At 38.5% G+C, this 22957-nt stretch overlaps 1 protein-coding gene across 3 annotated transcripts in view; it reads left to right on the forward strand.

Annotated features, from left to right (window-relative positions):
• Positions 1-22957, forward strand: part of mkln1 (muskelin 1, intracellular mediator containing kelch motifs) — a 136784-nt gene that overhangs the window by 21823 nt on the left and 92004 nt on the right. Inside the window, exons 2-5 of one of the 3 annotated variants that reach the window (XM_087999376.1) lie at positions 2447-2516; positions 8074-8216; positions 12513-12601; positions 18549-18658. In XM_087999376.1, the coding sequence (XP_087855502.1) occupies positions 2447-2516; positions 8074-8216; positions 12513-12601; positions 18549-18658 (412 nt within the window). Of the gene's footprint in view, positions 1-2446; positions 2517-8073; positions 8217-12512; positions 12602-18548; positions 18659-22957 lie in introns of those variants that run through there. The other 2 variants (XM_087999377.1, XM_087999378.1) reach the window with 2 other exon arrangements.

Below are 22957 nucleotides of genomic sequence, written 5' to 3' on the forward strand. Positions count from 1 at the left end.
AGCAGAGGCACTGATTTGGATTTGGTCTTGCTCTGAACATTTCTCAAGTTGACTATTGAAAAAACAGAACATATACGCAGAATCTCCATTATTAGGAAATGGAACAGCAAAGTTTGCAGTAAAGTTGGTGTTGACCATGTGTGCTCCCACCTCCCTTGACTGATGAATCAGTAGTCCTCCATGTTGAATACTACATGGGGGAGCATTGAAGGTAGCGAGGGTGCAGAATGTACTCTAAGTGACTTCAATATCCATCAGCAAGAGTGACTTCAGTATCCATCAGCAAGAGTAGCTAGGCAGTGCCACCAAGTTCTGAAGAGCGTTTTTGCTGTGTTTGCAGCAGAATGTGAGTGAATCCGCAAGAAGGGAAAATCATACTTGACCTCATCCTCCTCAAATTGCCTTACTCTGGAGCATTTATTCATGACAGTATTGCACATTCCTTGTGGCAATGTAGTCTTGTTTTCTACATTGAGCATAGCTTCCATCATGTTGGTACTGTCACCACACTAAATGAGAGAGACTTCAAATTGATCTAGCAACTCGACTGGACATCCATGAGGCACTGCGGGCTGCCATCAGTACAGAATTCAACCCTGATGCAGTCTGGTGGGGGTTGGGGAGGAATTGGAGAGAAGAACGTCTCCACTGGTTGGATTCATACCTACTATAAATGAGGGTGATTATGGTTGTTGGAGGTCAGATATTGCAGTTCCAGGACATCTCTGCAGACATTCCACCAGATAGTGTCCTGGACCCAACCATTTTCTACTACATCCTTCCCTCCATCATTGGGTCAAAGTGAGTAAATGCACTGATGATATGATGTTCAGCAACATTTGTGATGGCTCATACCGAAACATTCCATGTCCAAATGCCCCATGGTCAGAAGTCACACGACACCAGGTAATAGTTCAACAGTTTTAACTGAAAGCACGTGCTTTTGGAGCGCTGGCCTTCATTATGCCTGATGACCTGGATAAAATGTATATTTAGCCTAACAAGAGTCAAGTGTCCCACAAATACCAGGCCATTATCATCTCCTCCAAGAGAGATTCTAACCATTGTGCCCTGATGTTAGTGGTATTGTCATTGGTGAATTCCCACTATCAGCATCCTGGGGCTATCTTGACCAGAAACTGAAATGCATGAGCCGTATAAATACTTTGGCTACAGGAGTAGGTTAGAGGATAGGAATACTGCATGCAGTAAGTAACTCATCACCTGACTCTGACCACCACCGACATGGGAAGGGTAAGGAGAGTGACAGAACACTCCCCACCTGACTGGATGGGTGAAGCTTCAACCTCATTCGAAGCTAGTACCAAAGCGACATGCTTGACTGGTACCAGGTCTCTCCCTTTTTGCTTTCACTCCCTCTGCCACTGTCACTCGGCAACTGTTTGTACAACCAAGGCTGTTGCCATCCAGAAGGACAAGATGTGGAGGAGCCGGTGTTGGGCTGGGGTAGACAAAGTTAAAAATCGCACGACACCAGGTTATAGTCCAACGGGTTTATTTGGAAGCAGTAGCTTTCAGAACGCTGCTCCTTTGCTCCAAGAGCTAGTACTTCCAAATAAACCTGTTGGACTATAACTTGGTATTGTGATGTTTGACTTAGAAGGAAAAGGCCAGTGAATAATTGGAAATACTACCACTTTCAAGTTGCCCTTCAAGCAACTCTCCATCCTGACTTAGAAATATGTTGCTGTTTGTTCAGTGCCTCCAGGTCTCCTAAAATCCTGGAACTCCTCCTTCAATGGTGTTGTGGCTCTACCCACACTAAATGAACTGCAGCAGTTGGAGAAGTTAGCTTACCTCACCACTTTGAGGGTAGCAATAAATGCTGACCCAGCAAGAGATGCTCACATTGCACAAATGAGTTTAAAAACAAAAATTGGAGGATTTTGAGCTTTTCTGTCCACAGTTGTCTGTTGGTGGGTGGCTTCAGTGTTTGTCACCATACATGTTTATGAGAGATTGCACGCAAGTGTAAAGGGATCAGTGTATGTCTGAGACCATCCTCCTGATTTGCAATAATTGATAGTCAATTTGCAGGCCATTTTGTCTGCTCATCCAAAAAGCTGATTGTTGTGTCTCTCTTTTTTTCGCTGAATATAGATGTCCATTATTGACTGCCAACGGCATCAAAAACTAGAATTTCATTGTTTCTATTTGTAATACAAATATGATTCCAGCATCTTCGGTTTTTCTCTTAGTTTATGTATGTGTTGTGAATTTGGGAACTTTTACTTTCAAAGCTTCAGAATCAAATTCTTTTCTGGTTTTGGTTAAACATGACACAGCTAAGGTACCATAGATAACTTGATGTTCCCTGAATCTTCTAGAGGTTAAGGTTAATTCCATTTATACTTTCACACGAGACCACATGAAGCTATGTGCTCTCCTTGAGACTGTGAAATTAATAAGCCGTGTTTCTTTTCAGAAATATTTTGGTGGACAAACCTCACGATCAATCTTCAAGGTGGTCCTCCGAAAGCAACTACCCGCCTCAGGTGATAGATTTTATTCTTGTACTCTCTGTTTTTCATTGTCCTTCTGTGACTACTTTTTATAAAATTCCTCGTGCCTTAATTCATTACAGCTGTTACACATTACAGAAATTTTGTGAATGTTTAGTATTGTGTTTTAGTCGCAGTAAGTGGCATAATGCTTTATTTGGAATATGCTCGTTCCTACTTCTAATGTTTGCTTCAGGATTTTCACAACTGCAATATATGTATGATGATGCACATACACCTAAATCTGAGTTATTGGTTCTGTATTACTTTTTAACTTTATTAAAAACCTTTCTGTACAAGGCACTAAGCAGATGATTCATAGAATACAGTGGACGATTTTAGTCCCCTTATCAAAGGCAAGACATATTGGCGTTGAACGTATTCCAGTTCAGTAGATTGGTTTGTTTATGTTGGGAATTTCTCATGTCAAAGGTTTAAGATGTTGGACTTGTACTTATTGGAGTTTAGAATCGTGAAAGAAGACCTCCTTGAAATCTAAGATTCTTCGTGAGCTTGATCGTGTAGATGTGGAGAAGTTGTTACCCCCTTGTAGTCAACTCCAGGATCAGAAAGCATAATCTGAAAAAGTGTTACCTATTTAGTGTCATCGACATGTACAGCATGGAAACAGACCCTTTGGTCCAACTTGTCCTTACCGATCAGATATCCTAAATAAATCTAGTGGCATTTGGCCCAGATCTCTCTCAACCCTTCCTAATCATACGCCCACCCTGATGCCTTTTCATTGTTCTGGCCTTCTCCACTCCCTCTGGCAGCCCATTCTTACCCTTTGTGTGAAAACATTGCCCCTTTGGTCGCTTTTAAATCTTTCCCGTCTCACCTTAAACCTATGCCTTTGAGTTTTGGACTCTAACCCTGGGTAAAAGATCTTGGCTGTTCACCCAATCTCTGCCCCTCATGATTCTAGAAACTTCATAAGATCACCCTGAGATGCTCTAGGGGAAATAGACCCAGCCTATTGAGCCTCTCCCTATAGCTCAAACCTTACAGCCCTGGCAATATTCTTGTAAATCTTTTCTGACCTTTTTCAAGTTCATAAATTTCTTTCTATGGCAGTGAGTAAGATAGCTAAGGAATTTTCTTTCTCTTAAGGGTGGGGAATCTGTGGCATAGTGGTTAGCACTGCTGCCTCAGTGCCAGGAACTCTGGTTTGATTCCAGCCTCTGATGACTGTCTGCGTGGCGTTTGCACATCCTCCCCGTGTCTGCGTGGGTTTCCTCCAGGTGCTTCGGTTTCCACCCACAATCCAAAGATGTGTAGGTTAGGTGAGTTGACCATGCTAAAATTGCCCATAGTGTTCAGGAATGTGTAGGCTAGGTGCACTAGTCAGGGTAAATGTAGAGTAGGAGGGGAATGGGTCTGGGTGGGTTGCTTTTTGGAGAGTCGGTGTGGACTTGTTGAGCCAAATCGCCTGTTTCTACACTGTAAGGATTCTATGATCTTTAATGCAAAGGACTGGTCCTTAAGTATATTCAAGGTTGGAATAGATTTTTTAAATCCCTAAGGGTTATGGGGAGAAGGCAAATAGGTGGATCTTGGGGTGATCAGCTTAGCCATGGTCTAATTGATGAAACAGATTTGATGCCATATGATCCACTTTGCTTTTATGTTTTAGTGTTTCTAAATCGCTTTCGATCAATTACAGGTTAAGTTTGTCTGATAACAAATTGAAGCTCATTGTGTGAAATAGCTAGATTGAAATCGCCTTAATTTACTCAATTTATATCTCGGAAACATTGAGCATAAAATATTTTCCTCTCAATAGATTGGATGATTGTAAAGAACTTGCAGTGTATAGCATCATGCATTTCCAAATTTCAGTTCTTTATAAGTGGTTGGCCCTCCAGTTATCTTGGCCTTGTTCACTAGAACACCATTCAAGAACTTCTGCCACTTCATTGCCACTTGTAAACTCCTTAATATTAAATGCACCCAAAATGCTTCACAGTTGGTGAGTAGGCTCAATCCAATTTGCTTAAAGTACAGGTCCATTTGAATACTAATTTTATACTAGCACTTCTACCTGACAGTGCTCCTAACAGCAGAACAACAATTCTTTCATTGTTGATGACTTTGAAATGGGATTGTAAAAATGAAAAAAAAGTTGATGATTTTCATCAAGACTGTATGTATCCTGTTTTGTGATTATAAACCTGTTCTCCAAGCATTCTGTATATTTCTACCCTGATGCAAGCATTGAGCTGATTTCATATTTTTTTTTACTGGTGTTTTACAGGTGCATCCTTTTTTAAACTTCGATTGTTTAAAATTGGGCGGTTATATAGTTGACTTAAATTCAGTCTTCCACAAGGTGGAGATGGGAGTTAAATAAGCATGTGTAGGGCTTGTTAGGTCAGTTTCAAAACAGATGTTGGCACATGAATTGTGTCATTGGCCATTCTTTTGTAGAAATTTTATCATGGCCCCACAGATGCATAATTAATTTCAAGAGAGCGCACCACTCTTGTTGTGGGGAAGATTGGTTTGCTGAAACCAGTTTCATGCAAGACCTCCATTTAAATTCCACATGCATTAATGATATCCAACTCTGTCTCATCACCATTTTTAAAATATTTCGCTGCCTCACTGTTGTCAGCTTGCTCGTGCTTTACGCAATTTGCAAGTTGCAATTGTCTTCAGTCACTAGCAAAAACACTAGTCATTCATATCACCTAATCCTTCAGTCCCTGTTTTGGGCAAAACTAATGTATTCACATCCTTGGCTTCTAATTTGTCCTGAGTTTCCAATCCATATTCCTGAAGAAGGGCTTATGCCCGAAACGTCGATTCTCCTGTTCCCTGGATGCTGCCTGACCTGCTGTGCTTTTCCAGCAACACATTTTCAGCTCTGATCTCCAGCATCTGCAGTCCTCACTTTCTCCGGACAGTTTCGTAGTCCATTTAAAGAGCATACTTTTATCGTACAGAGGGTCATGGCCTATTCGAATGTTAATGATACTGAATTCCTGCAAGTGGGAGAGGCTGTGCCAAAAGCTAAATGGTCATTCTGCTTGCTATTTCATCAAATGCTCAATGGGGGACTTTGGGAAAGTTGTGGCGCAGTAAATGGAAGATTGGACCATTATTATGACCATTATACTGAAGCACACCTCTAATTCTGCTCAATAACTGAAGGGACCTTCCACTTTATTGTTTGTAGCTGCTCCCAAACCTTCACCCAAACTGATGCAAATTAAGAAAAAAAAAACAGGATTTAGGGTAAGGGGGGAAAGATACAAAAGAGACCTAAGGGGCGGAAGATGAGGTGCTCTTCCTCCAACCCTAGGCGGAAGATGAGGTGCTCTTCCTCCAACCTCATCTTCCGCCTAGGAACCCTCCAACCACAAGGGATGAACTCCGATTTCTCCAGTTTCCTCATTTCCCCTACCCCCACCTTGTCTCAGTCAAATCCCTCGAACTCAGCACCGCCTTCCTAACCTGCAATCTTCTTCCTGACCTCTCCGCCCCCACCCCACTCCGGCCTATCACCCTCACCTTGACCTCCTTCCACCTATCGCATTTCCAATGCCCCTCCCCCAAGTCCCTCCTCCCTACCTTTTATCTTAGCCTGCTGGGCACACTTTCCTCATTCCTGAAGAAGGGCTTATGCCCGAAACGTCGATTCTCCTGTTCCTTGGATGCTGTCTGACCTGCTGCGCTTTTCCAGCAACACATTTTCAGCTACGAAACTGTCAGGAATCACTTTGGCAACTGTTACTGCTTTGGATCTCATGACCCTAAAATCCTGTATTCTGGCTGACAGCAGAGTTGCAGCAGTTTGGGAAAACCTGCTCTTTATAACCAGACCAATCTCAAATTACTAATCAAATGGGATAATGGAGAAAAATGCTTTTCAAAGGTGGTAATCTAATTGAATTACTGAAGATTTTCTGACAAAATTGCCATATACTGTTGTTTTCCTTCCAGTGACTGAATTTCTATATCCAAAATAGTCAGACAAAATTTAAGTCCAAAAAAATGATAATTCATATGTTAAATCTCCTAATCTCTGCCAAAAGTCCTGATTTTAACATGGAGTGCACAGTGTAATCTGCAAACAGCAGACCCTTGATTCTGACAAAAGCTGGTTAGTAACAATGAGAAAGTCAAAGTTCAAAAATACAAGTGAGATCTAATTTATCTACAGTTGTTAAGTAGACTATGTTTGCTTTGAGAAAAGGCTCACTTTAAAGAGAATTTTAACTGATTATGTAATCTGTGGAGTTGAACACTTGTACCTTTTTTATAGCTTTTATAACTTTGGTTTTTAAATTGTGCTATTTTTCCAGTGGAACAAGCTGCTTATTTTGTCTTTTAGTTTGGAGTAGAAACTAAATGAAACTATATTTAAGTACATATCAGCAAAAGGAAATTTAAACTATTCTTACTGTAGCAAGTGTACTAAGCTGAGGGGCATGGAAACTGGATACCAGTTTGTCACTTCCCTTCATTTTTGAAAATGTTTTACAGATTCATGTTCCAATCGGGATTCAAGCATGAAAATACTAATCTGGTTTAAACTAAGCAAATGTAAACCTTGTAATTATTGATAACAATCAAATGTCAACCACAAAATCCAGCTATTTTTTCCCAAGGCATTATCATATCAGTGCTGTTGGAATCCCTGCGTTTCCTTCTTCAGATTGTCTGATCTGAAAGCTACCATTAAGCAAAACTGTGATTCCTTCTCACAGTTCAGCAGGAAACGCCATCTTCTCTCTTCAGTTGTGCTGACCACTTGGTTTCTGGATGAGAGTGCAACTCTGCATACCCACCTCACTCATGTTGTGAAATCTCATTTGCAAATGAGGTGAGGAATGCCCAGTAAATCCAAGGCTTATGCTATGCCTTCCTACCATTTCTAAATACTGGGGCATGCAACCAACTGCAAACGTTTTCTATTTGAATTTTACTGTGATTGATGAACTACAATGCATCCCAGAATATCATATGTTTTTCAGTTTGAATTGATGGCCATTTCACATCATCATGAACAATTGTGTGCCTGCTCTTTATGATGTTGTATATTTCTACACTACATAGGATTAAATACATTAATTGTCTACTGCCCTTGACCATTTACTTAAAATTCAAAAAACTTAAGTCAAATAGACTTAGCTCACAGTCAGCTTAACATGAGCTGAATACCTTTTTTTAATTTTCCTATTCCTATGCCAATTCTATATTAGTTTGTCTAGTTGAAATGGCTTGATAGTACAGATTTTCAATACTAGTAGTAGTGCTCTGAATCATTGCCCATGTCCTTGGAAATTCAACACATTTTATCCTGAACAGATTATTTTGACAGCTGTGCTTTTGTTAACATTTCAAGGAGTTAGGTGGCTTGTCAATTTTGAAATGTTTTCATGTAACAGAGCAATTTTACTGTCTTTTTGGAAAAAAAAATGAGCATTTTCAAAATCAGTATTAACTGGTTTACATTTCTGATTATCACTTATCTTAATTTATGAGCAAACATATTCTCAAATATATTCTAAACCCTTTGAATTGTGGAATTATTTTACTTTAGTACTTGATTCTGAAACTTGAGAGGCCTGCAATAGTCCAAAGCATCACTTTTGGCAAATATGAAAAGACCCATGTCTGCAACCTGAAAAAGTTTAAAGTTTATGGGGGAATGAGTGAAGAAAACATGACAGAATTACTTTCAAGGTAAGTGATAACAATGGTGTCAAGATCTTCATTGCCTAGTTTGTTGATTGCTTCCATATTTAGTTATGTTATTTTAAGTTTTGCATATCTAATCAATCAATTTGCGATCACTTCTAATGAGTTAGTGATCTGATTAAGGAATTTTGGTATAATTCCTAAATTGAAAGGTCATCTGAATACCTTTATTACCTAATTAAAGGAATATTTGGTAACTTCTATTTTGAGTTTTTTGAATTGGACTTGGGTCAATTATCTCTGCTGTTTGATACCTTCCTGATTTTGTACATTAATGATATCAGGTTTTCTGGTGCTTTTGTTCAAATAAAGAACAGAGTGGATTAGATAATCTGAACTGTCACCAAAGCTAGAATACCAGATGTGGGCTGAATGATAGTCATGAGTGAGAACTTGTTCTGAATCATTTGTCTGAACTATATACACTTTGTCCCTGCTGTGATGGAAATCAGGCCTTCTTTGAGCAATAGTTCTTACAAAATTGGTAAATAAACATCTTCAGGGAATTGTTTGTTTGTCCTTCCAGCAGCAAGCATTTTTCCAAATTTTCTACACCACCACCCCCAAAGTCGAGCCAACATTTATCCTTGTATTCTCCAACATATAACTTGGTGGCTGCAGGGAGGACAGGAGATTACACAATACATTGGATCTAACAGAAGAATTTGGAAGATGGTCCTTTCTTGCCCTTGAATTTTATACATGCTGCAACAATAGAATCATTGTGTAGCAGTGCTGGTTCAGTGACTTGAGCATTCAGGGTTAGTTAATATCAGGTAGGAAATAGATGGATGAAAATTTTAGTTGAAGAGTTAGAACACAGGATCAGGAATGATGTAACCATATACAGAGGAAACTTAATTATCCGAAAGACGCAGGTGGGGTGTATTTCGTAGGTAGTATGTCCTGCCTCTTTATTTATAGGTCTTGGTTTCTTTAAGGTGGGTGATGTCAGTTCTGGTTCATTTTTTTCAAGAGAAGGTAGATGGGATCTAAGTCGATGTGTTTATTGGTGGAGTTCTGGTTAATGCCATGCCTCTAAGAATGTGTGCCTTTGTTTTGCCTGTCCTAGAATGTGTGTGTTGTCTCAGACAAAGTGGTGTCCTTTGTATGTATGGAAACTATGATAGTGGGTCATGTGTTTTGGTGGCTAGTTGGTGTTCATGTATCCTGGTGGCAAGTTTCCTGCTTGTTTGTCCAAGGTAGGTTTTTTTTTAATATAGCTCTTGCTTCTTATCTTGTAAATGACTTTAGTTTTGCTGGTAGTATCTACTGGATCCTTTATGTTCACTTGTCGCTTCACCGGAGATTCTCTTTGATGATGTTACCTCGTCATGGTGACGAAATGTCTGAAAACACACCTTCCAGCTCAGCGAGCTAGCATACATAGATATAAACTAATATAATTAGAGATTATCCCAAAGTAACATAAAAAAAGTCGATGCAAATGACAGCTCATGTAATTAATTGTACTTTAAAATACTTGCTTGTATATGATTGTTTGTGGCCTGATGTAGGTGGATATCAGTTAGTTATTTTTCTCTTTGATTAGGTGACCATGCTGATTTGCTTTTTTTTAATGTATCTACTTGATTCTCCTTGAAGAATACTGTGGAGCAGTGAATACATGCACAGACTAATTAACAGTCTGGACTGTAATGAGAATGCTCCCTCCATGTTTAATCTTCTTTGAGTGTGGTGGAATGGTAATACTTGTTTTTTTAAAGCCTCATTTTGTTATCTAGATATTTTCTAATCACTCAGTCCAGTGATGTTATGACACACCCTTGAACAGATGGGACTTGAACAGGGCCTATTAGTAACATCAAGGCCTAGGCTAGTGCTGTGGGGTCAGAGCTTCAAATCCCACCACAGTGGGTGGAATTTATATTTAATTAATCAAATCTGGAATTGAAACCTAGTGTCAGTGATGGCAATTGTGAAACTATCATTGTCATAAAAAGCCATCTGTTTTGTAAATGTCCTTAAGGGAAAGAAGTCTCGTCATTATTACCAGATCTGGGCTAGATGCTGATCCACAGCAATGTGGTTGACTATTAACTGCCCTGTGAATTTGACGACCAGGTCACTAGTTCAAATGCAGTTGGGAATTGGCCTTGCCAATGACTCCCACATCATCTAAAGGAAATTAACTGTTGCAGTGTTAAGTGATAAACATTGATTAAACAGATGCTTTCTGAGAATTTAAAGCTGGGCCTCTGGTTTTCTTCGGCCTGAACTAGATGTAGCAGTTTTGGCAGTAAGTTAAGGACCGTCATTCACTGTGCAAGTTATTTGAAGCATGCAATGCTTGTTGGCCAGTATGATTTACCTTAAATTGGGGACCAGCGCAGTAAACTAAAATGTTTCTTTTCATCCGGATAATGCAACACCACAAGTTCAACATATCCAAGATAGATGTTTGCTTGATAAAATAAAAGTACAAATACTGGAAACCTGAGTTAAACACCAGAAACTTAATGGTGCAGGTCAAGACTGGGATGTAATTCTTGGCACCCAGGTATTCAAAATTATAAGAGACTTTAATAATGGACAGGGAGAAAACGTTTCTATTGGCAGAAAGGTGAACAGCCAAAGATGTGGATTTAAGATGATCGGGAAGAGGACCAATGAAAAAATGAATTTGTTATTAAAACTGAGAGCTATGGTGTAATAGTTGTGGAAGAAAATTCAATAAAGGAAATCTGAGCTGCATTGAATAGAAGTTTGCAGAACAGTTCTAGTTCTTCAAAAAGAACATAAAACTAGTACAGATGTATTAATATGGATGATCTGTTTCTGTGCTGCATGATTTTGTGTGGATTTCTCTGATAACTAGGAGAATTTGAAGGGAAGTTAAATGAGACAGTGTTTAGATGATAAGTCGAGCAATAGGCGAGTATGGTGATAGATGCAAATTCATTGGAGGGATTTTTTAAAAGTGGGTAGCATGTGACCTGGTGTGGGTTGGATAGGTCTGGGAGTGGAAGTTAAAACTGTGAAGAAGTTGGAATGAGCAGGGATGTCTGAAATCTGCTATGCAACACAGATAGATATAATACTGAATAAGGAGAAAAGATTGGCTCTAGCTGAGAAAAGTAATTCAATTGGATATGAAGCAATAATAAATATTTGATTTGTTGGGTCAGTCCTGTGGTGCAACACTATGCTGGAACTGGTCCAAGTTGAGATCCTTGCTCATTTCTACTTCCCTTGAGTAGCTGCACATGTTGATGCAAAATCTGACTTGAAAAGTGTGACTGGAAGTCTCCCCAGTGGTTTCACAGAGATCAGTAACAAAAACAGAAGTTGCTGGAAAAGCTCAGCAGTTCTGGTAGCATCTGTGAAGAGAATTCAGAGTTAACATTTCTGGTCTGGTGACTCTTCCTCAGGGATCAGTATTGGGTCCTTGCTGTTTGTAGTATATATTGAATGTAGGAAGGTTGAGTAATAGTTTTGCTGATGATACCAAAATTGGTTGGGTGGTAAGTATTGAGGAGGATAGTCTCCACTTACAAGAGGATAGAGAGAGACTGATTTAGATGGGTTGATCACTGGCAAATGGAATTCAGTCTGGTTAAGTGCGATGCATATAAGCAGGACAAACAAGGTGGGAGACAATAAAATCAAATCGGGAGAACAAATGATAATAGTAGGACTCTGGGAAGCACCAAGGATCGGAGGGACCTTGGTATGCATAAGCATTGGCCTTTTAAGGTAGCAGGGCAGGTAGGTGAAGTGGTGGGGAAGGCATATGGGATTCTTGCCTTTATTAGTGGAGGCATAGAGTTTAAGAGCAAGGTGTTTATGCTGGAACTATACATAAAGCTGGTTAGGCCACTGCTGGAGTCCTATTTAACCAAAGAGGCATAGATTTAAAGTAAGGGACAGAAAATTTAGAGGGTGTGTGAGGAAAATCATTTTCATCCAGAAGATTGTGGGAATCTGGAACTCAGTGCATGCGTGGGTGGGAGAGGCAGATACCCTTGTATCATTTAAGTATTAGATGTACACTTGCGATGCCAAGGCATACAAAGATGTGGGCTAAGTGCCGGAAAATAGGGTTACAGCAGTTAGATGGTTGTTTTTGATTGGTGCACACTATATGGGCAAGTGACTTTTTCCTGTGCTGTAAACTTCTATGATTTTAAAATGAAGAACTGCTTTTTAGGTGACAACTGTATGTTTGCAGCATTTTCCATTTTGTATTGTCAATGTTTGTTTTGTCTTTCATATGGAGGCAGTTAATCCCTTATAGCCAAACCTGCTTTTGCTTCACAGTGGCTTAAAGAATGATTACAACAAGGAGACTTTCACCTTGAAGCACAAAATTGACGATCAGATGTTCCCCTGTCGTTTCATTAAAATAGGTAAGGTCTCTTACTGATTAAATTAATTCAATAAACATTGCTAGCAATTGAGTATGATAAGTGTATGAATGTCAGCAGGATAGAAACTTGGTAAACATTTGTTCAAAGTATATTTACTAATGGATTCCATTGACATGAACCCGAAGTCACTGACTTCGAGGTTTTTTTTGGTTGAAGATGGCATTTGAATGGCTGACAAAGAATCTGAACACCATGTTTCCACAGGGTTATTTCATGTATTTGTAGATGGAAACTTTTTGCAAAGATATGTTTGCATCATGCATCATCTGACTTTTTTTTTCTTAACCAAAATCTTTGCAGTGATGCAGAGGATGCCAGTCATTAGATCAACAACCTATTTATTGAGCATGCCAAGGTATTGTGAAGTAAGACCTCCATTTTATCCAGTGGGTTATGTTTTATGGGAAAATTTGTTGTTTCAGATTTCAAAACTTCAGATTTCAAATGACTTCAGGGGTACATAAAATTTTGGAATACTGTTTTAAGTTGAACATTAGCTCTGGTGATTTTAACTCATTGCAGCAAACTCTTCTGTTAAACTGTTATAGTAATTGACTAACTCCAATTAGCTTTGCCTTTCCTGTTTAAAATAGATAAAATTTCTGAACTGGATGGGTTGCATCTGTGCAACATAATAAAATAAATCAGAAACTAAATAACAGAAGTATTTGTGCATAGGTATCGTTGAAAAGAATTTTGCTGGAGGATTGAAGGGCAACTGTTAGAGTTCCCTGTTTTCACAGGGGATGTTAAAACACATCTGGCAAACGTAAATGAATTCATTAATGTCATTATAGAAATATGAACAAACATTATAATAGTTAAAACTTATTCCAAAACACGTTATGCTTGAATCCTTCAAGGAAGTGACAGAAATCGTTGGTAAGGATGTTGTCAAATGTCATATATTTGCATGTTCAAAAGATTTTCAATGAAGTAAACTCATGGAAATGGGGCATGTAGCAGAATGGATAGCAAGCTGGCAACAAAGCAACAAAACAAATTAGTTGGTTAAAGGTATTCATCTCGACTGGCAAAGGCTAAGAAGTGGCGTTCCGCAAGTGGCATTGCTGGGACCACAGTTTACCATTTACTTAAGCGATTTATTTGAGGCCTGAGGGGCGAAATGGCCAACTTCTCATCCTGGCTTGTTTGTAATTTGGACTTAAAAAACCAAAAGTACGATAACATGAAAGCTGGGGAATACTTGTTGCAGAAGAGGATTGCAGCAAATAACAAGACAGTAGGATGGTTGTGTACTTGGAAAATGAGCTTCAGTGCACATGTGAAAGGTGCTATATCCTATTATGAAGGATAAGGCAATCTCATTTTCTTTGTAAAAGAAATGCTTGAAGGAGGCAGAGGAACAGTGGGCTCTGAGGGTGAAGACCTGCAAGTCACTGACATAATGAAACAAAAATAGAAAATAATTGAGAAACTCAGCAGATCTGTGGAACGAAGAACAGAGTTCATGTTTCGAGTTCAAAAACTACTTCAGTCTGTATTCTTGATCACCTTTGTGACACCCAGTTTATAATTTTTGAACTTCATATCACTAAAGCTGCTATGGTGAGTCTGATGTGATCTTTTGTATCTTTTAAAACTGCAATATTTTATTCCATTCATTTTTACATTTTAAAGATCCATAACTCCATTGGAGGTGGAATTCTATACATTTTGCCTACATGAAAGAAATTGCATCAGAAAGTAATCACCCACTGTCTCTTTTAGTTGATTATCACAGGCCACATGGGTCCACTAGCCCACTGAAGTCCAAGAAAAGTTTAGACTTCTTGCATTATTTGAGAGCATAGTCCTGAACATGAATCTTTTATAAACCATTGAGTGGAAAATAAGACAGACCAAATAATTTCTGACAGCGGCAGTGAAAATTTTTTATTTTCTGTGGTCTAGCCGGTCAGCTCACATGGTTCGCATCTACTTTTTATTTTAATCTTCTCTGATGAAACTTTGGTTAGCTTTCAAATTTCCTTGCTCCTTAGCTTGACATCTCACTGTTCGCTTCCTCCTTCCTCTCCCCAATTCCTGCTGTATTATGTAAATTTATTTCAAATTGCAGATGTACCATTGATTTAGGTTATTTTTCTGCTAAGGTCAGTAGCTATTTTCCACATTTTAGAATTCTATGATTTCATGAAATGCTTCAGTGCTCATCATTCCAATCATTCCATGTGGTAACAGATTTCATATTCTACTCCATGTGAGTGAAAAAGTTTGTTTTAAATTCTTGTTTGAGTTTATTAGTGACCAGCTTCAGTTTCCGGCTTCTGGTCTTCACAAGTGGAAACATTTTGGGAGTTAACTTAATATATGTCAGGAGACTAAAACAGGCTTGTAACAATTTGGCTGCTGATTTTTCAACACACCAGGTTTCATTTTCCACTGACTTGGAAAGTGCTGTCTATTTTAAACCAAGTGAAAGCAGTAGTGAGAATATGAAGTACGCTCTGAATTTCAGTGGAAAGATGAGTCCAACTCTTGTGCTGTTCAGACATTAATCAGTTTTACCGTAGCCCTCTAGAATCCCCTCTGTATTTTAAGGTTCTTTAAATCAGGTTTTCCCTTTCCTTTCTGGAGAAAAGAGCCATTTCTTGTTCATCGTGATCTAGATTAGTAAATTCTGGAGTTTAGATACATGCATGCATATTACAGAGTACACTACAGGCTTACATTTCTTTGAGAGTTCAGTATAATGGGACCATTTTTTTTCTGATTATTATAGCCAGAACTTTGAGTCTGAATTTTAGCGGAAGCTGAACCTTCAAGTTGAAATTGCTTGCTATTTATTTTTCTTTGTCATTCTAACAGTCAGGATTCAATCCGTGATAATTTGACTAATATTTCAACAATACAAGTCCTCATTAATTTTGTTGAATTGATAGACTTCATGTATGATACCATGTTATATGCATTTTCAATGAAGCTCAATTTTTATCACATAATTAGTCATAGAGATGTACAGCATGGAAACAGACCCTTTGGTCCAACCCATGCATGCTGACCAGATATCCCAACCCAATCAGCACCCGGCCCATATCCCTTCCAACCCTTCCTATTCAATTAAGTTGACATATTTTATGAAAGATGGTTATTTGACTTGTCCATCAAAATTCAGAACTCAATTATGCATTGCTGCTATTTTACTTGAAATTGCTCTTGGCATAGTATGACATTAAAACATGAGACAAAACTTAATGTAGTTTTACTGTACCTGCTACATTTTTAACTCTTCAATAAAATTGATGGATCAAATCAATACAACTGTCACAAATAAAGACTTCTAAATGTTTTCAATAATTCCTTCTGGCAATGAGCTAAAATAAATACAGATATACAAACCTTTATCCAAAGCGCTTGGGACCAGCTGGTTTTCAGAATTCGTAATTTTTTGAATTTTGGAATAAGTGACAGTTCAACGGTGAAATTTTTAAAAAATCTTAGCGAACAGCAGACTCACTGAGTAACTGGCCCCGAGACAGAATTAAGGCCTGCCAGTGATGGGCCACACCCCCATCTGAGTGACATACATCGAGTAGGTGTGGAGTTGGGTTAATTGTTTGCACACCAAACAACCTTGTTAATGAGAGAAAAAATACATTTTGGATTTTGGAGCTTTTTGGATTTCAGAATTTTGGATAAAAGGTTGTCTGCCTGTACACGTAATTTTAAGTGACAATTGACAGGAAGGAAAGTATCTGCCACTGGTTCTGACAAAGACATGTGCAAAGGCAAAATTTGACATGGAGGTGGCTATTTATGAAGATAGCCTTGGAATACTGAAGAAGTGGAGGACATCAAATTCAAACAGAGTTTCTTATTCTATTCACAGCTTTTCAAACATGTCTGCATATGTCTTCCAGTTTTTAAATGGGTCGCTGTGCCAGGTTACATAGCATTTTTGAGAAAGATCAGTCAGCTGTTTCCAACATTTTAAAAATACCTGGTTTATTTTATTTTGTATGTCATAAACAAATGGACAGCATGGTGGCTCAGTGGTTAACAATGCTGCCTCACAATGCCAGGGACCTGGCTTCAGTTCCAGTCTCGGGTGACTGTGTGGAGTTTGCACATTCTCCCCGTGTCTGCGTGGGTTTCCTCCGGGTGCTCTGGTTTCCTCCCACAGTCCAAAAATGTGCAGGTGAGGTGAATTGGTCATGCTAAATTGCCTGTAGTGTTAGGTGAAGGGGTACATGTAGGGGAATGGGTCTGGGTGGGTTGCGCTTCGGCGGGTTGGTGTGGACTTGTTGGGCCGAAGGGCCTGTTTCCACACTAAGAAATCTAATGTAATCTAAATTGCCCGTAGTGTTGAGGGACGTGTGGGTGACATGCATCAGTCACGAGAAAATGTGCAAGTAATAGGGTAAGGGAATGGGTCTTAGTGGGATACTCTTCAGAAAGTTGGTGTGGGCATGTTGGTCCAAATGACCTGTTTCCATACTGTAGGGACTCTATGATTCCACGAGTATAAAATAGCACATTTGGCTACATTGTTGGCTTGTTCATTAGGCAATATTACCTTTTCTTTGCCTTTCCTTGCAATTTTTGAACACATTTCAGTTCACCTTTTAAGAGTTGCAGCTATTTACGTTTAGGTGCATTGTTGTTGTTAGCAGCACAGTTTTATAATGGCTCTCCATTATTTGTTTTATTTCTCTTCCCATAGCCACCCAAGTGAAAAATGAGGTTCCTTAATCTTGAGGGATTCTGTGCTGACCTCACTAATAATTAGTGAGAACCATTTCTCATTCTGGCAGTGGACAGCAATTCCCATTTTTGGGTCATCGTGCTATCAGCAGTGATAATACTGTTAGAATCAATTTGTCAGCATTTGCAAGTTGGAAACTCAATCAGTGGACAAACAAATGCTGGCTGATTTGACATTTTGTGTAAAATAACACCAGTTTAGAAATGTGATTTAGGATCTTTTAAAAAGTGAAAATCAGAAGGTGGAATTCCAAAACAGGATGTTTCTGTTAATTTTGAAGAACTGCACAGCTTGCCTTTCAATGTCTGCATTGGAACCAATAGACTTGTTTGTCTGACGTCTGTTGGAGCATGAATTGCAGTTTTCACTGTTGTGAAGTGTTCCATCTCTGCTGCCTATTACTGGCATTTTCTTTTAATCTGGACTGTTGGTAGATAGCTCCTATTTATGCTATTGGTGGATACTTAAATGTGTTATTGGAATTGGTCCCTAAAATACATTTTGCAAATGCACTGAGCATCAATATTTTATAACTGTTATTGCCATTGCTTAGTGTAATTTTCCTGTAAAGTACTGTTTCAAAAACAGTTAATTTATTAACCCTCCATGGATGATATAATCTAACTCTATATGCTTGTCAATGTCCAAGTCATTAATGATCACAAAGTCATATATTTGACATAGTTTCAATTGATTAAACTTTCTAAACTTGAGGTGCTGTAAATAACACTGTAGAGTTAAAATGTGTGTTATTTGAATAACACAACTCTCAGAACATTAAAAACTCAACTACTTCAATGTCGTCATCGTTCACTGGCAGCAAAATGCTGTTTTATGAATGCTAGCCTGTGCAGTGCCCATCTCATGATAGAGGGAAACCTGCTTTAGGCCCACTTGAAGTCTGAAAATGAAGCTTGTACTACCACTTATTTTTTGCATTGATCAAATGTTGTATCGTTTGTCTTTGTTCATAAGGAAACTTTATTGTAATGAGTATATTGTTCATTTTCCCTCTGTATGTTTTTATTCTTTGCCATTTCAGCATAACAGCCAAACATATCTTTATGGTCAGAATCGACATTAAAAAAAAACTTAAATGATGAGTAACATGCAACAGTGAATTTTGCTGTTTCGAAATTACATGGAACTGCGTTAGCAGATCGAAAAGTCATGAATTATTTTTCCTCTTATTCTTTGTAGTTCCATTAATGTCATGGGGGCCTAGCTTTAACTTCAGCATCTGGTACGTGGAACTACATGGGATTGATGAGCCAGACATTGTACAACCGTGCCTTAACTGGTATAGCAAGGTAGGAATACTGCATTTTATGTGTGCTTGTTTCTCTCCTACTGATATTGAATTTAAAGGAGGGTCTCTGGACTTGAAATGTTAACTCTACTTGCTCTCAACAGGTGCAGCCAGGCTTGCTGAGTTTCACAGCAATTTCTGTTTTTTATTAAATTTGAAAACACTTTTCTTAATGTTACAGATATGTTGCATGGAGGATGCAGGAATTAAGCTTAGTTTCCAAGTTCACCTTAACCAAGAAAGCACATATAGAAAAGTTTGCTGCAATTTATTTTGGTGGTGATCATTGGGATTGAAATCCATGCCCCTCCAGAAATAAGGTGGCAATGCTGAACTGAGAGGAACAAGTCGAGCAAGAAATCTCTTTTTTTTTAATGTGAAGGTGTAGATTTCAGGCCTATGGTTGACTAACCATTTGATGAAAGGCCTTCAAATATAACTTCAGTACTATTACAGCTATGTCCTATTTGTCTCTGAAACAAGTTTGAAAGAGTTGATTTTTAAGCTGAAAATCCGTATGTTGGCCACTTTAAATATCGTGTAAGCTTTAGGAAATGGTACCTCAGAAAAATGTTGGTCTTCACTTGGACAAATGCAGCTTAATTAAGGAAAACTGGCTTGGATTGTTTGAGGGCAAACCAGATTTAACTAATTTGTGATAGGGTAATAGAGGATAACGCTATTGACGTGGTGCACATTTTCCAAAAAGCATTTGATCAAATATAGTGCAATGGACTTGTCAGTCACATGGCTACAGAATTAGTTAAGACAGAAAAAGAAATAATGATATGCAGTTATGCTTTGGACTAGGGAATCTTGTCTTAGCTCCTGTTAGGATCATGAGTGAATCGCGATGACCATTCTTTATAGGCGCAACTTCAGTGTTTGAGACTATAGGTAACTTGGAAGTATTTTGATCATTGAGGATAATGTAGTGACAAAGACATCATTGGAACTGGCAGATGAAATTTCATGCAGAGAAATGTGAAGTGGATCATTTTGGTAGGAAGGATGTGTAGAGATGATAAAAGGAAGGGTCAATTCTTAGTGGTTGAGGATCTGGGAGTATATGTGCATGCCTCATTCGAAGTTGGGTAATGTATTGAGAGAGCAGTTAACAAAGCACTCAGTCTCCTGATGAAAACCAAGTACCGTGGATGCTTGAAATCTGAAGCAAACATTCAAAGATGGAGAAACTCCAGAACACCTGGTGGCATCTGTGGAGAAACCGTTAGCATTTCAAGTCTAGAATGATTTCTCTTCAGAACCCTCAACGTTGTAGTATCCTGAGCTTTTAGGAAGTAGCAGAGAGAACAAAAGCAAGGAAGTATCTTCAATCTGTAGAGAATGCTGTTTTTTTCCCCTCACCTGGAGTGTCCAGTTTTGGCTATTCAGTTTCAGAAAGATGTGAAGGCATCCGAGTAAGTGCATAAAAATTTGAGAATGGTTTCAGGGATGAGGACCTTCAGTTACATAGAAAGTTTGGAGAAGTTGAGAGTTTTGTCCTTGGAGAAGAGGTAAGGAAGATATTTGATAGCCTTAATCCATATAAGGATATGAAGAGTGCAGACGGAGGAAAAAATGTTCTTCTTGTGGCAGGTCTGAGAATTAGTGGCACAGATTTAAGATAATTGGCAAAGGAAGTGATGGCATCAGGGGGACTTACCTTATACATAGCAAGTGATCAATATATGCAATGCACTGCTTGGATGTCTGGTGTAGGCAGGTTTAATTGAGGCATTCAAAGGGGAATTAGATAATTATTTGAAAAGGAAAATAGGCATAGGTATGGGGAAAGAGTGCGGGCATAGCCCCAGATGAGTTACTCCAGTAGGGAGTCAGCATGGACCTGAAAGACTGAGCGTACCTCTTAGTTTGGAAATATTTGACAACTTTGTGACTCTCGTTAATTAATGCTCACTTTAGCCAATTGCTGCCTGCTGTTTGGGAAGCTGCCATGTTCATTTGTCAGGCTTTGATTTGCGCTGCTGAATTCCATAGCCATTATATTATTTATCAATACAGACTTCTTGAAAGTGTATAATGAATAGTTTTCCCTGAGTAAGTTACATTTAGAATCAAATATAAGTGAGTTCATGATCGTTAGCATGCTTCCAAGATCTAAGCATTATTGTCTGGAAGTGACACTTGCAATGTCACCATGTGACTCCTAAATACTTAGTTTTCAATCATTACTTATTATTTTGGAGCATCTCAAAAGTGTAAACGTGAAGAATAAGGTTTTATGATTAGTCCATTCTGTATTTTTTGATCAGTTTACTTGAAGTAATAGCTTTGCAAATAGTTTCACAGTCTACTTTAATTAACTTTATTGAATTGAATAAAAACTTGAAATTTCAAATTCTTTAGTATCTGTCAATATCTCTTGCCTTTGTTCAGTACAGTATCTTTATCAGCTGTATTGCTGTAAATGTCGTCTCCAGGTGCCAAAGAATGCTTTGATGGCAAGTGATGCTGTCTCTGATTTTCTTTAAACAACAAAGTATCAATGAGGTAACTGAATGAGGAAAGGCACCAACCTGTGCCCCTTCCGATGAGGATTTCCCTTGGACTTGTTTCACAGGGTCTTCTTAGTTTATGAATTTCAGAAATGCGTTACCTTTGTGCTGAATATTTCTGTTTCTTGTTTTTTTTTTATTCATGCTCACAGTTATTGTTAACCATTTGCCGAGCAGCGTACAAAAATGTCAATTTTCCAAGTATGAAAATTTTCCTTTCCCGAACTCATTAACTTGCAATCTGTTCACATGATTTTAAAATCTCACTATTAAAGGTATTGACTTCAAAAAAAATTCTCGTAGACTGAGGTTAATTCCTACTGTTCAACTGAGAGCATTTAATAGAATCTGAGAACAGGAAAATTGTTGTATTTGTTTGTGAAAAGTTGATGTTTTTCTTTGAGTAATTTAAAGCTTAGTTTTTAGTGGGTGTTGAATTTTACACCAAAAGCGCGTTCACAACAGCTGAGTGCAATTACTTGTCCACCTCCCTATAATTACAAAACATGTTTAATTATAGTTGTGATACCTCTCCTTATTTTTGCATTTGTCAATTAATATTTATCCAGTTATTAATGTTTAAAGCATCCAGTAAATCATGAATCTTGGTTTGAGTGGTTATACACTTGCAATTACAGAATTATGAGCACAGAGGGAAGCCATTTGATTCAGATGTCCGGTGTTGACCTTTTGGTGCAGCTATTCAATTAGTTTCTCTACGTACCTTTTCATAGCCTTGTTGAATAATTTTCACTTTAAGCATTCAATTCTCTTGTGAATATGACTATTGGATCTGTCCTGACCAGTATTTTAAGCAGTGCATTCACAATTGCAGCAGTTCATATTTTAAATAGTGTCCTCTGGAGCCAGTCTGCTACTGGAAACGACCTTTTTGAAATTTGTCGCACAGGCAGTCCCCAGGTTGTGAATGGTTTCCATTCTGGAGTGTGTTTACAAGTTGATTTATATGCAAGTTGGAACTCGGTGCAGAACAATATAAGGGAGCTGTTCAGACACATATGGAAAACTTTTGTATGTCGAGTCTTTGAAATTATACGCCTGGTATGAGCCCGCATTTGTAAATACGCGTGCTCGTTAGTCAGACCTTTGTCAATCAGATACCCCTGTATTTGAATCATCTTGAGTTTGAGTATCTGCTCTACTCCGAAGAGAACCTCCCAGTTTCTTCAGTCTCTCCATATACTAGAGTTCCTCTTTCCTAATTTCATTTTAGGGAATCCTAACTTCTCCAAGATCGTAGTATTGGTTCTGAAGTGTGGTACTCAAAATTGAATGCAATACTCCACCTGAGGCTTAGCTAGTGTTTTTAGCAAGTTTTAATGGTAATTACTTTGTGTTCTTTCTAATTCCTGATTTGGAATCATGTCGTTGTTCCTGGAACTCGCTTCTAAACAGCACTGGGGTGTATGCATACTAGATGGACTGAAGCAGTTAAAGGTGGCAACTTGCCATCACCACCTCAAGGGTAATTAGGGATGTGTAATAAATGTTGGCTTAGGCGGTGGTGCTTGCTTACCATGAATAATTTTTATAAAATACTAAAACCAATTTGTCTTGCTCAAAGGTTTGTGTCCATATACACAGCCCCAATCTTTTTGTTCCTGAATTTCATTTAATGTTGTTTCATTTAGCTTATGTTGACTTATTTTTCTGCAAAAATGTGATTTCACATTTATGTTAAATTTCAACTGCCATGGGTCTGAGCTTTTGTCCAGCTTTTGTTTACTGAAGTCTGTTACTGATCCCCCTAATGGCTTACT

This window comes from Chiloscyllium plagiosum, unplaced genomic scaffold (assembly GCF_037043375.1).
Source record: "Chiloscyllium plagiosum isolate Xiang-an unplaced genomic scaffold, Cpla_swu_hap1 HiC_scaffold_23, whole genome shotgun sequence".
Taxonomy (NCBI): Eukaryota; Metazoa; Chordata; class Chondrichthyes; order Orectolobiformes; family Hemiscylliidae; genus Chiloscyllium; species Chiloscyllium plagiosum.